The 12861-nt window shown below is 46.1% G+C and overlaps 1 protein-coding gene, 1 long non-coding RNA gene and 1 other non-coding gene across 11 annotated transcripts in view; 1 reads left to right on the top strand and 2 right to left on the bottom strand.

The window, feature by feature from the left end:
* Nucleotides 1-12628, bottom strand: part of Gm32650 — a 35252-nt gene extending 22624 nt beyond the window's left edge. For 6 of the 8 annotated variants that reach the window (XR_880077.3, XR_880080.3, XR_880083.3 and 3 more), the window contains exons 1-2: nt 11416-11504; nt 10973-11161 (exon numbers count right to left, since the gene is read on the bottom strand). This is a non-coding gene — a long non-coding RNA (predicted gene, 32650). Of the gene's footprint in view, nt 1-10972; nt 11162-11415; nt 11514-12239 lie in introns of those variants that run through there. The other 2 variants (XR_880082.3, XR_880078.1) reach the window with 2 other exon arrangements.
* Heatr9 (HEAT repeat containing 9) lies at nt 1423-12238 on the top strand. 2 transcript variants are annotated; one of them, XM_011249169.2, is made up of 15 exons: nt 1423-1953; nt 3283-3332; nt 4627-4811; nt 5081-5207; nt 5427-5483; nt 5690-5746; nt 6745-6802; nt 7169-7299; nt 8564-8743; nt 9123-9212; nt 9296-9415; nt 10579-10652; nt 11032-11083; nt 11463-11549; nt 11790-12238. In XM_011249169.2, exons 1-15 carry the CDS (start codon nt 1881-1883, stop codon nt 12153-12155), a joined length of 1707 nt encoding a protein of 568 aa, XP_011247471.1. In that variant the 5' UTR covers nt 1423-1880; the 3' UTR covers nt 12156-12238. The 2 variants fall into 2 exon arrangements, with proteins under 2 accessions (XP_011247471.1, NP_001039008.1); NM_001045543.2 differs by having other exon boundaries at nt 1818-1953; nt 8561-8743.
* Gm23247 lies at nt 2655-2761 on the bottom strand. The gene has a single exon (XR_003949870.1). It is a non-coding gene; the product is annotated as a U6 spliceosomal RNA (small nuclear RNA).
* Nucleotides 12629-12861: the final 233 nt, after the last annotated feature.

Here is a 12861-nt window from a genome sequence, read left to right as displayed (position 1 = left end):
GGGTGGCCTGGACCTTAAGATAATCCCCTCCATCTCCAGTGCTGAGCCTACATGGCTGACCCACCGTGCCTAGCCATTCATTTCGTTTATTGAAGCAGGACGTCAGTAGATAGCCCAGACTGGCCTTGAACTTTCAGGATGGGATTATAAGTGTCTGCTACATCACCTGGCTAAACAACATTATCTTTTGTCATCCTTAAGGGCACTGAAATTGTTTAGTTTATATTTTTGTAGCATACTTATCATTTAGGTTTCTTATTTCCTTTCAATTGGACTCAGATTGAGTAATTCTGGTAGGACTCCCACTTGAGAATGTTATCTTTCTCTGTGCGGCACATAAAAGCACTCATGTCAGTTTATTTATATCAAGTCTGATTAAATAAGGATCAAGCCAGTGATACATATTTTTAGGGTGTTTTTTTTTTTAGATTTCTTTATTCTTCTTTACATGTATTAATGCTTTGCAAGCTTACATGTATGCGCACCACACGTGTTCCTGTGGATTCCTTGTAACTGAGGTAATCGATAGTTGCCAGCCATGTGGGTGCTGGGAACAGAACTCAGGTCTTCTGCAAGAGCAACAAGTGTTCTTAGCCAGTAAGCCACATCTCTAGCCCCATTGGTCCATATTTTCTTGACATGTAGTGTCATGGTTAGTCTTCGGTTATCAAGACTGAATGGATCTAGAATGAACTAAGCCACTGGCCATACCTGGGAGAGAGTCCCCTTTTTCTTTTTTTAAAGATGAATTTAAAAATTCATATATTTTCTTTGTATGAACGTTTACCTGCGTGCATGTGTACCACAGGTGTTCTTGGTGCACACAGGTCAAATGAGGGCATTGGATCCCCTAGAACTGAAGGTACAAACTATTGTGAACTGTCAAGTAGGTGCTGGGAACCAAAGACAGGTCTTCCCTGATGATCATACCTGCTGAGCTACCTCTCCAGCCCCTTGATAAGCTTATTAGGAGTAGGAAGATCTATCTATAATGTGGGCAACACCATCTCAGGAGCCAGGCTCTGGACTGAATGGAGAGAGAGACTGTTCTATGGTTTCACTGTGACTGGCCAGGCTGCTGTGACTTTTCTGTCACAGCGGATTGTATCCTGAACTATGAAATCAAATAACACTTTCATCCTGAAGTTGCCTTTGTGAGAACATTTTAATCGCAGCAACAAAAAAAAAAAAAAAAAAAAAAAAGAAAACAAGACACAAAGTAGGCTTCTTACTGTGTGCTGACCTACTACATGCTAGGCACCGGAGTGAAGTAAAAAAAGGGATTGCATCACTGGGTCATGTGGGGAGGGGAGCTTGGGAAAGGAAAACCTTCAGAAATGACATGAAAGATCTGAGTGACAATCTGACAGGCAGGCAGGAAGGGAAAAGACACAAGGTAGATGGAACAGTATATGCAAACAGAAGAGATCTGAACAGCAGCTCCTTGCCACACAGCCTCCTGCCAGAGAATGAAGGATGTGCGTATAAGAGAGGCTTTCCTGTCCCGGTCATTTTCCTGATGACCAATTCTGTGAACAACCCCTGTACTTCACATGGGTTGTCTTGAACTTGATGGTTCACAAACACTGTGTTCCTCACCAAAGCTACTAGAGTTGAGCAGACATGACTCCACCATTATGCTGCAGAAGGAAATGAAGTTCAGTGAGCAGCTGAGTCAGGAGGCCAACAGGGGCCAGCAGTGGGACTCAACAATGGAAATGGTGTTCTGTTCACCATGACAACCTAGTTGCTCAGTGCTTGAGTGTGTCTCCCTGGTCTCACTTATACCAGAGAAAGGGCCTCTTCAAGCTGTACCCTCTTGGCTTCACGTCCCTGAACTTCTGGCTGCTCTGGTTCTCCTCTAACCTATACCAAAGAGGATGGAGAGCCAAGAAAAACAGGCTGATTTTTTTCAAATCCCCAAGTCAATGGACTATCGAAACCGGAACAAAAGTGAGGATGGGGTAGAAAGGAATGAAGCTAGGGGTGGGGACCTGATAAGGTAAAGCCAGCAAACCGGACCCAATCTCAGACAAGGCCCTGGGTTCAGCAAATCCATGGGAAAGGCCAGGGCAAGCCTTTGGACAGTTGATGTCTCCCCTGAGGTCTCAGTAAGTCTTTCTTTCCAAAAGAAGACATGTTGGATTTTCTCAAGTCAGGATACCTGTGTGTCCCCCAGCTTCTCCCTTACCTGTGTCTTGCCTTCCATACAAACCTTACACCTCCAGCTCCTTGCATAAGGTCTTCCCTAAGCCCACTGCTCTTATCCCTGACTTACCTGATTAACACCCCCTAGTCCTTAGCTGTCCTAGAACTCTCTGTAAACCAGGCTGGCCTCAAACTTATATATCAGCTTGCTTCTGCATCCCTACCCTGCTAACTCTTGCTTTTATACAAGACTTGGTCTGTATTATCTCTAGGACATAAATATCTGATTCCCAGCCTTGAAGGTACCTCTCAGCTATACTGCTTGTGTGTATCTCCACATTCGTTTCCCTTTGTAAATCACTGCAGACCAGAATTTGCCTCAAATGCTAAACCAATAGTTTTCAAAATGTCCCAGAGTGATCAGATCCACCCATCCCCTAGAGAATCAGATACTGGGGGGGGGGGAGTCCTGGGAACCTGGGGGGGTTGTTTTGTTTTGTTGTTTGAAAACTATGGAATGCTTCACGAATTTGCGTGTCATCCTTGCACAGGGGCCATGCTAATCTTCTCTGTGTCATGCCAATTTTAGCATATGTGCTGCGGAAGCAAGCACGGGAATCTGGGCTTTAACAAGCTCTCTCAGCCTAATGCACACTCACATTGGAGAAAATGAGAGAGACCAACAGTTGTCACCCTTAACGGAATACTGGAATCTCCAGGGGAGCTTCCCAAAATGCCTAGGCTCTATTATCACAAATCTGACTCAATTAGTCTGATACAGGGCCCAGGCATGTTCAAATGTCATTCCAATGATACTTATATGCAACCAGGGTTGGGAACACTACTGGTCCCATGTTCCCCAAACTCCAACTACATGGGAGGCCCCTGGGGATCTGGTTGACATGATGTTCCTGACAGCATTTCTGAGAGGCTCCCTGGCACAGTACCAGGAAGACTACCTGCCACTGAAGGGCAAGGATGATGCCTCATTTTATGCCCCTCCCCTAGTTCCTGGGGGGAAACCTGGTGCTAGTATTTACTAGCTGCAGAACAAATGAATGCCTCACAAGGTGTTGAAACTCATACTTTTAACTACTTACTGGTACCACCTGCATATCTTTGCTCTCTTGCCAGAATTCAGAAAAGCCATGGCTCCTGTTCACCTGCCCTTGTCCTGTTACAAGGTAAATGATTTTTGTTACTCTAGGAGCTGTGTCAAAATAGGAAGAGCACCAAACTCCCTCCCAATTCAAGCTAGCTCACAGAGCCTGACACTCACCTGTGTGATCTCAGACAAGTTACTTCCCTTCTCTGAGTGAGCCTCCAGAGTTCTCATTATAGGTCAACACTGCCTGCCCCCTTGTGTAGTTTCTAATGAGACAAAGTCTGTAAGGCCTGGACTATGTGGATTGTCTGCTAAAAGGAGTCATTTTTGTTAAAGAAGCAATCCTTACTTGGGGTTGCTAGATAAAACACAAACTGACCAATTAAATTTAAATATCCCATAAACAGTACATGTGATTATATATATATATATAAAGTCCTAAATACTTTATTCATTCCTGAAACCCAAATTTAAGCTGACATCTTTTGCAGTTTCTTATTAGTGCCTTGCTACATCTAGAAACCCTACTTCTTTGAGTGAGCATCGCATGACTGAAGTCCTGATAGTCACTGGGAAACCCATAAGGGTCTTATCAGTCTCTGAGTCGGGAGCTACTGGCAAAAACCCACTGCTCCCTGTTGCCAAAAAAAGATGTGTTGTAAAGATAGAAAGATTTGAGAGCTGGCCGAATCCAGGCCAGGTCCATAGAAAACCACTGTGCACATGAACCCCTCAGCTACAGTCAGAACTGTACCAAGTAGTAAAAGGCTTGAGATCTGACATGCAAAAGGCCTTGTGTGTAATCTTAGCAGCACACACACACTGAAGTAGTCACACAGCTAAGAGAGCGTCTGAAGGAAGCCCGTTTTCTCAAGTAGCCTGTGAAATTCGTGGTGGCACATAGACTCCAGTAAACCGATGCAACTATGCAACATACCGTAGGCACTACTGTCTGAATAAGTAGTAGCCTCTTTTCCTTCGCCTTGGCCTCCCCCAGGCCTGCCCTTCTCACTGCTCACTTAACTTTTCAAAGGCTTTGAGATTCTCAAGTAACTAAGCTGTGAATTCAGGTCAATTTATAGATCTTTTCAAAATCTTGAGTGCTTTTTGAGCTTCACAACTGCATGGGAGAGGAAAGAATAAGGACTCATTAGACCCATTTTACAGAGGAAGACTGAGGCATTGGTAGAGTAACTGTTCCAAGTCATAGAATGGAAGAGATGGTAGCTGTGTTTCCAGCCCAGATGAGAAGCTTAAGTTGGTATCTCTCATGTTTGTTTTCCCTACCTTTGCTACCCTTTCTCTGGCCCGTGCACTGCAGTAATGGCCTGGGGGAGCCCTCTGACTCTTCTGCCACTTGCTCTTCCCACCAGGTGCCAAAGGAAGCATTTCCCCCAAGTCCAGAGTGCTGGAGGGTGCATCCAAGCAGGCCAAACGCAACGCCTTGCCTCCACTTAGATAAAAAGCCCGATCTCTTCACACACTGGCGCACCCTCAATGAGCAACGCAAGGAACGGGAGTCAAAATCGTTGTTTTGGAAAAGAAGAAACTTCCCAAGGTGTGCTTTGCCCATCTCTGTATTCTTCACACCTTCCCAACTCCTCCAGGAAAAGAGGGGAGAGTCAGGATGGGTTGGAATGGAGTGGGACAAGTCCAGTGCTAGAGAGGACCCTGCGATTCTAGATGGGCAACTCCATCAAGTGGGTATCAGTCTTTGAGTATCAGTCTTGCTCTGGTCTCATTGCTGAGGCTCTGTGGCAGAGGTAGGGATGTAACCCGAGGAGGGGAGGAAGGGGACTATGGCTGTCTATACAATTTCTTACACAGGTACTTCAAAGACAGTGCCCAAATGCCAAACCTCCATGTCTCTATCAGCAAGTTGACTTTAAAACCTAAGGAGGGACCAGGGTTGTTAGATCCCACCAAAGACCCCCTGAAGTGGCAAAGGTTAAAGGTCAGGATCATGGTGGGATAAGGAATGCGGGCACTCCCTTCCTGAGAATACTTTACCTTGGACTTGCTACCTCGGGTTCACACTACTTACCCTTCAGCCCTGGGTCCTTCCCTGAAAAATGGAAGGAAGGGAAATGGGGGATCGGTTTACTGGAGTCTATGGTTACTGGAGTCCTGTGGTTTTGTTCTTCCATTCAACTGGCCCACCCTGGATGAGCAGGAACTCACCAACGGCTTGAACTCCCCACAAGAGGATGAACAGTGCTATGCAGCCTACGTGAGGAGCATGGGCTTGGGGGGGGGGTGTAAATTGGAGGGGCAGCTTCCTGGGCGGTACTGAGATGGAAAGGGAAACAAGCTAGAGGTGGCTGGAAGGTGGCAGGGACACCCCAGATATAAAGTCTAGCTGTGTGCAGAACACGATAATTCTTGAGCTGGTGTCCAAGGATTCCCCTTCCCTCTCTTCTATCCCTCTTCCTGCAGGCTTTAGGGCACCTGGGCATCAGTAACAAGTTTGTCATGGAAGCACTGTGGCAGGTGGTGAGTCTGGGGTCTGCATGGAATTCAGGGAATGAGAAAAGAGGGTCTGAGGTATGGAGAGGGAAGATAGGAGTCTGGGCACAAGGCGCAAGACCTTCCAGAGCACCAGGAAAGGTCAGGTCCACTGTTGTGCGGTAGTCATGTCCCTGGCCTCCTTAGACGGCAATTTGAGAGTGGGAATCTGAAGATCCTTCTTGTCTATGAAAACACGTTGAATTGAAAAGCCAGAAAAGAGCTGGAGTCGCAGCCAGGCTTAGCCCATGCCTGCAAACCCAGTACTCAGGAGATGGAGGCAGGAAGATTACAAGTTCCACTCGAGCCTTAGCTACATAAGTTCAAGACCAACCTTGGCTGCATAGCAAAACCCTATCTTGAAACACTAAGGGCTGAGGCTATATATAGCTCAGGAGTAAAGCATTGGCTAGCATATACTAGGCCTTTGGGTTCTATCACCACTCATAGAGACACATACTGTCCTGGGACTGAGCTCATTCTGATTTAAGTAAAGCCTGCTCCAGGCTTACATATGCTAACCTAAGTGTCCCTGCTATGGTTGATGTTGGTCTGTTCTTCCTTCCTTCCTTCCTTCCTTCCTTCCTTCCTTCCTTCCTTCCTTTTCTTTCTTTCTTTCTTTCTTTCTTTCTTTCTTTCTTTCTTTCTTTCTTTCTTTCTTTTTCTTTCTTTCTTTCTTTTTCCTTCCTTCCTTCCTTCCTTCCTTCCTTCCTTCCTTCCTTCCTTCCTTTCTTCCTCACAATGTGCTGGCCTAAGGCCAAGTGACTACAATACTACACAGAGATGTGCATGTGCACAGAAGCCTGACTCACTGGCTTGGTGTTGTTCCATTGCACCATCCTGCATGTGTACTCTGTGTGACCACAAATAAGTCACATTCTAGCTCTCTGATATCTATTTTGTAGAAGTTACACTAAAACAATCCCTGAGGTTTTGACAAATCTATTTCTTTATGGTGTGTTTTCACTATTTCCTTCTTAAATCAGGCTCAAACTGGTTCAACAAAAGTGAAGAACGAGGCCTATAAGTCCCTGGCCAGCCTAGGTATGTTCTCACTCTCTGTAGGGAGTTGGGGAGGGACAAAAGTAAAGCCACTTTGTTCTTATAGGTATGAGTGGAAGGAAAGGGGTTATGACTGCACTCCAACCTTAGCATGCTACAGAGTCTGGGAACCACCCTGGGCACTGTTGGGCAAAGAGAAGATAGAATGAAAAGAAAAGATAGAGTAGAGGGAGGGACAGGGAAGGCTCTAGAAGTTGCATTCATGCTTAGCCAGCTCTCTGATCTCATGGGAGAATGGCAACCCCTGTTGGGCCTCCTGTCTTAAGAGTAAAGTGGTGTTCAATAGGTCCTTACCGAAAGGAACAGTCCTTAAGGCCCTGCCCTGACTTGAACACCTTCCTCATCCAGGTTGCTTGGATAAGTCTGTGATCAAGGCTTTCATCAAACAGTTGATGGAACACAAGGAAAGTCAAAGGCTGGAGACCCTGGTGGGGCTACGAGTAGCGCTGAACTCCTGGGCTGCTATGCCTAAGAACAAGGTGACTGAGAATGGAGAATCCATAATTGGGGCAAAGAAGGTCAAAGTCACTGGTAATTTTGGTTGGGAGTTGAGTGTGGAAGAAGGCTGCCTAAGTCTCAGATTTAATAGAAGACACTGCCCTTGTGACGTCCCCTCTAAAGTTGAGTGAGAGTATAGGCTGATTTATTCAGACAAGCTCTGTAAAGCTGAAATCATTAAATGGGATTCAGCAAGAAACTAGTCTGTCTGTACTCTTTCAGTTGGCGCTATCGTTATCATCACCTCGAAAACAGACCACTGAAGCAAAATGCCTGTCACAAAGGAGCAGAAACTAAAAGTCCACTGATACAGCTTTCACTTATGCCCCCCTTTAGAGCCCTGGTTCTTTAATTCCAACAGTACTTCATGTAAAATAGAATCGGTTACTCATCCATTTATTCTGCAAATTTGTATTAAACAGTTATCATGCACCAGACACTGTTGGTCCCTTGGGATATATCAATAAACCAAACAGGCAACAGGGCTTGTGGGTGGCAGGGGGGAGGAAAGGAGAGGAGACTCACAAAACAATTTAATTACAAAAGTTTATAGAATGTTAGAAGTCACAAGTGTGCAGGGAGGGAGGAGCACCAAGATCACTGTGTAGGGTGAACGGACAGGTTATAATTTAGACATGGTAGACAGGGAAGGTCCAGTGTGAACAATATATTTGAACAAAGGCATAAAGATGCTTTATAGATCCCTGAGAGAAAGTGTTCCAGACAGAAAGACTGGTCAGCCCAAAGGCAGAAACATGGCTGGCCTGGCCAAAGATCAGCAAGAAAGACAGTTGTTGAAGTGGAACAGAAAGAAAAGCAACAGGAAATGAAGGTCTAGTCACTAGAGTATATGTGGCTTAGTGGGCTTCTTAGGTAATGGGCTCTTAACTCTATGTAAGGAACTTTGAGAGTTCTTAAACTGTAATGTTCCTTTCAAAAAGCTCACTCTAAAGAGATGACTTAGGAGAGAGAAGGTGACAGCAGAAAGTAAGGGGGGATCGTGGGATGGCATCAGGCTTACTTTAGAGAGAAGGGTCGGAAGCAATATTCTAGAAAACATGAAGCCTGAGCCAGGTATGACAGCACCACCCTGAAATCCCAGCTCTAGTGAGACTGAGGCAAGACAATCCTGAGTTTGGGATCACCTATAAAAGGAGATCCTACTTCAAAAAAAAAAGTAAAAGGTGAAGAAGGCTAGCTGGAGACTCGGTGTTGCTCATTTCACCCATGTTTCCCTCTAAGAAGCCCGAGGTCCCCTATGAGGAAAAGCTGGTGCTTCTGCTGCAGAATCTGATATACAAGCCACTGAATGAAGAATCCTTAGAGGCAGCCCTGTGCTTGGGGTTCCTGAGGCCCAGCAACAGCATAGTCCAACAGTTCTTGCTACAATGTCTGAGTAAAGGGTCCATGTCCCAGAGGATGAAGGTATGAGAGGCAGAAGCCGGGATCTATAGGACGCACTTGGCCAACAGTGGTCAGTGTTGACTTGGGTTAGAGTTTGCTTCTACCTTCACGCCCCAAAGAAAACAAGCTTCAGCTGTGCATAGCAGAGTCCTCTGTGTGTTTATGAATATGGAAACACACAACTAGGGGGGAGATGGATATGTGCACATGGTACATATATCTGGTATGAGTGTTCATCTATTTATGTGTGCACACATCCACTTGTGCTCTCATTCCAAAGGCCAAGAGGGCAGAAAGAAGCACCCCAGAACTCCCCCAGTGAGTTCTAGGCCTAGCCCTAAGGTCTGCTTGGCTATCAACACCCCTCTGGGTACACCACGCTCCTCCTCACCTTTCACAGGCACTAAGGATGCTGGTCAAGATGATGAATGTTCACTCAGCTGCTGTCACCAGGGCCATTTTGGAACAGCTACACTCTAATGTCATTGACGTAAGCTCTAGGCTACCTTCCTTCACTCTAGAAGAGGAGGGGAAAATGCATTGTCTTCCACACCTCCCTGTGCCTTCCCTTAGGATCGCTTGGAAGCCACCCAGATGCTCAAGACTGTTGGGCTGGAAAAGATCCAGGCACAGGGGCTGGTGAAACTTACATTTGACTTGCTCAAGAGGAAAATGTATAGTGAACCCTTCCAAGTAAGAGCCTAGCTCCCAGCCCCAAATCATTCTTCTCTTTATTCTCTTGAGATGGGGATTCCCAACAAACCCTACACCCTAGTATGACACCGCTTTTACCCTATCCCTCTCATACAGTCCATTTTTTTAATCTACTTGTCTTTGGTTAAGCAGTTCCTCAGCATAAAAATGCCACCCAAGCTATCCCCTGCTATTCACTTCTTCCCCTTCCTTCCTATTAAAATGCTATTGCTAGTCCAAGCCCAGTGTGGTAGTACACGCTTGTAATCCCAGCACTTGCAAGGTAGATTCAGACGATCAGGAACCCAAAGCCAGTCTCAACTACACAAGTCTGAGGAACCTGTGGGCAACAGGAGATGTGATAGGCAGGGATGGTTCAAATAGCACGTCCTATGGGAAGCTTTCCCAAATGACCAGACTCAGTCCTGTCTTTCTCCACATCCCATGGCACTTAACTTTACAGAATACAGCCTTTCCACATTGTTCTAACAATGTAGGCTGTCTCATCTCTTCATAACCCTTCTCAGTGGTTTTCAGTGCCTTTGAGACGGCTCACTTTGTGTCCCATCTCAAGCCCTGTTTACCTCTTCAGTCCCCTACCCTCCCCCAGTACTAACTAATTCGGCCCTGGTGGAGAGTAGGCAAGTGCTCTGCCACTGAACTCTACACATCCAGGCCTTGGTTCCTTAAAGACTCATTGTAGTCCAGCTGGCCCCAAACTCGAAATCCTCTCTCTGTCTCGCAAGTGCTGGGATTACAGGTGTGCACCACCCTGCCCAGAACCTGACAGTTTTACTTCCCATAGCTATACCAGCAGCTGCAGTTAGGGTGTCCATGGCCTGATGAACCCATACAATTACTGAGTACATTTTGAAAAGCCTTGATTACCTCAGTAAATGAACTGTTCCCCTCATCCTTCCACTCATCCTTCAGCTATAAGCTGCATCATCACTTCCGCCAGGAAAACATCCCAGAACCAAAGACTGAATAAGGAAAGCCTGTGCACCCTTCCCAGTACAGTAATTGCCTTTGCTTGAATGCTCCATCCATAGAGCCGCTCCAGGCAGGTCCCCTTTGGAACAAAACCCAAGTATTTATTAAGGGTGTGTGTGGTACTGCCGTGGTGCACGCTGCATCCCTCTCTCTGTGGTTGCACTTTGCAGGTAATAAGGCAGGCTGTGTCTGAAACCGTGGATGTGCTCAAGATGAAGCCTTTAATAATGAAACTAATGGAGGCGTAAGTTAAACTAAGGCTGGAAGGCAAGAGGGTTGTTGGCTGAGAACCTTGTCTGTACTTTGGGGCAGGTCACTCTGACTCTGGACTTTTGTTTATCTATTGTTGTTGTTGTTATTTAAACCACTCTGGGTTGCTCTAAAACCCCACTATAATCCCAAAGGAACTTTCAGAAGGCATCAAGTTCTAGTGATAATCAAACCCTGACCCATCATTTCAGTGTTTCATGGTAAACTATAGTATCTGTCCCTGCCAGCTTCTCTGATTTGAGAAACCAGAAAAGGAAATGAGAATAACAGCACTTGTCATCATGCTGGACTTACTCTGGGCTGAGAAGTAACCAGCCTTCCTCCCACTGAACAATATATTCCCTTCCACACAGGCAACTGATGAGCCCAGATGTCAGTGACCGTCAGGAAGCAATCATCTCTTTGGTAAGCTGGGCTGTTTTTCTGACTCAATTCTTCGAGATTGTCTTGATGATGGCAGGCAAGTAAATGATTGAGCAGTTCCTGGAGATAAGAAAGAACTGTAGTTTGGGAAGGTCATTTACTTTAGAATTCCAGTTCAACGTCCAAGCCTTGGGATAAGTAGGATATATATGATAGGTGTGTATGAAAGATGCTATTTAAATATTACAGAAAAGGTCTCCACTCTGATAAACATTGGGAACTAGATTCCCAAATGCCAAGGAAAGAAACCGCATCGCTCTATAGGTAATCAGGTCATCTCAAAGGGAGAATGGAAAACAGGCTGGGGATCTTACCTTCCTGGGGCTGGCTACTTAGGCGGAGTTACTCATTCTCTGTCCAGGGTGCCCTGGGGATCCGTAACGAAAAGGTGTTCCATTTGCTGCTGGACATGCTAGATGCAGAAGAGACCAAGAGTGTGAAGAAGAGCGTAAGACATTCCTGTCCTGTAGCCTCCCCTCCCTCTCTCTCCTCCATATCCCTCTCATTCATCTGTTGGGCATCAACAGTGGGGAATTGGGGCAAAAGTCCTCAGACGCTGACCTGAAGAATCACTGGCTTGATTCCTTGGGGCCATAGTAACTGCTCACGAACTTCCCCTTTCCCAGCTAATTCCTTTCCCAGCCTGAGCACAAAATATGCCAGCCCCATGATCTTTGCTTTTATGCAGATACAAGAAACACTACTTGTTTGGGCCTCAAGAAATCCATGGATCCAAAACAAGCTGACCAACAAGGTTTTCTTTGTGTATGACATACCGAAGGCTGTGAAGACAGAGCATACAAGGTTCCGGAAGAAGCCAGAGAGCCCAGATGACTTGTGCATCACGGACTTTCGACGGGCTAAGCTGAACCCTTTGTTTATAACAAAGGCCTACAACAAGCTAGGGGAAAAGCTAGAGGCACCTGCTTTCTCATTCTATTTCTCCAAACCGAAAAAGCAAAGGCCACAGGCCACAGGACCTTGGGAACCAAAAATCAGGGAACAACTCCGGAACATGGTGTTGCCTCAAAATAGGTTTCTTTTTTGGCTCTAATTCCAATTCTTCCCTTCAGGATGGTTTCCTGGGAAGATAGCTCGTTTTTCTCTTTTATGAATGAACACTTGCTTGGCGCTTTACCTAGTTTCCGAATCACCACTGCTGTTCACTCCTCTGAGGCTGCGCTGGAAGAGACTCCTTCCCATTGGGCGCTCTTTCTATGCAGTTGTATTTCCTTTCATCAGAGCAAAGCAGGAAGGGCAGAGCCAGAGGTTCTCTCATTCCCAGCTTTTCTCCTGTTCTAGCCTCATTCTGCTGCTGTGGCAAATACCATTACTAGAAACAACTCAGGAGAAGAAAGGATTTCTTTATTTGGCTTTTACTTCCAGGTCGCAGTCCCATTACTGAGGGAAGTCAAAGCATAAATTTGAAGGCAGGAGCTTGAAGGCATGGGCTTTGTAGGATCCCTACTTCCTGGCTTATGCTTAGCTAGCTTTTTTCTTTTTCTTTCCCCCCCCCCACCCCCCCCCCCCCCCCCACCGAGACAGGGTTTCTCTGTATAGCTGTAGACCAGGCTGGCCTCGATCTCAGAAATCCGCCTGCCTCTGCCTCTGCCTCCCAAGTGCTGGGATTAAAGGCGTGCGCCACCATGCCTGGCTTAGCTAGCTTTCTTATCTATCCACGGGATACCACCCACAGTGGATTAGTCACTACTTATCAATTTGGAATCCAGACATTCTCCCACAGACATGCCCACAGGCCA

This window comes from Mus musculus, chromosome 11 (genome assembly GCF_000001635.26).
Source record: "Mus musculus strain C57BL/6J chromosome 11, GRCm38.p6 C57BL/6J".
Lineage (NCBI taxonomy): Eukaryota > Metazoa > Chordata > Mammalia > Rodentia > Muridae > Mus > Mus musculus.
This window is presented reverse-complemented; position numbering and strand designations above follow the sequence as displayed.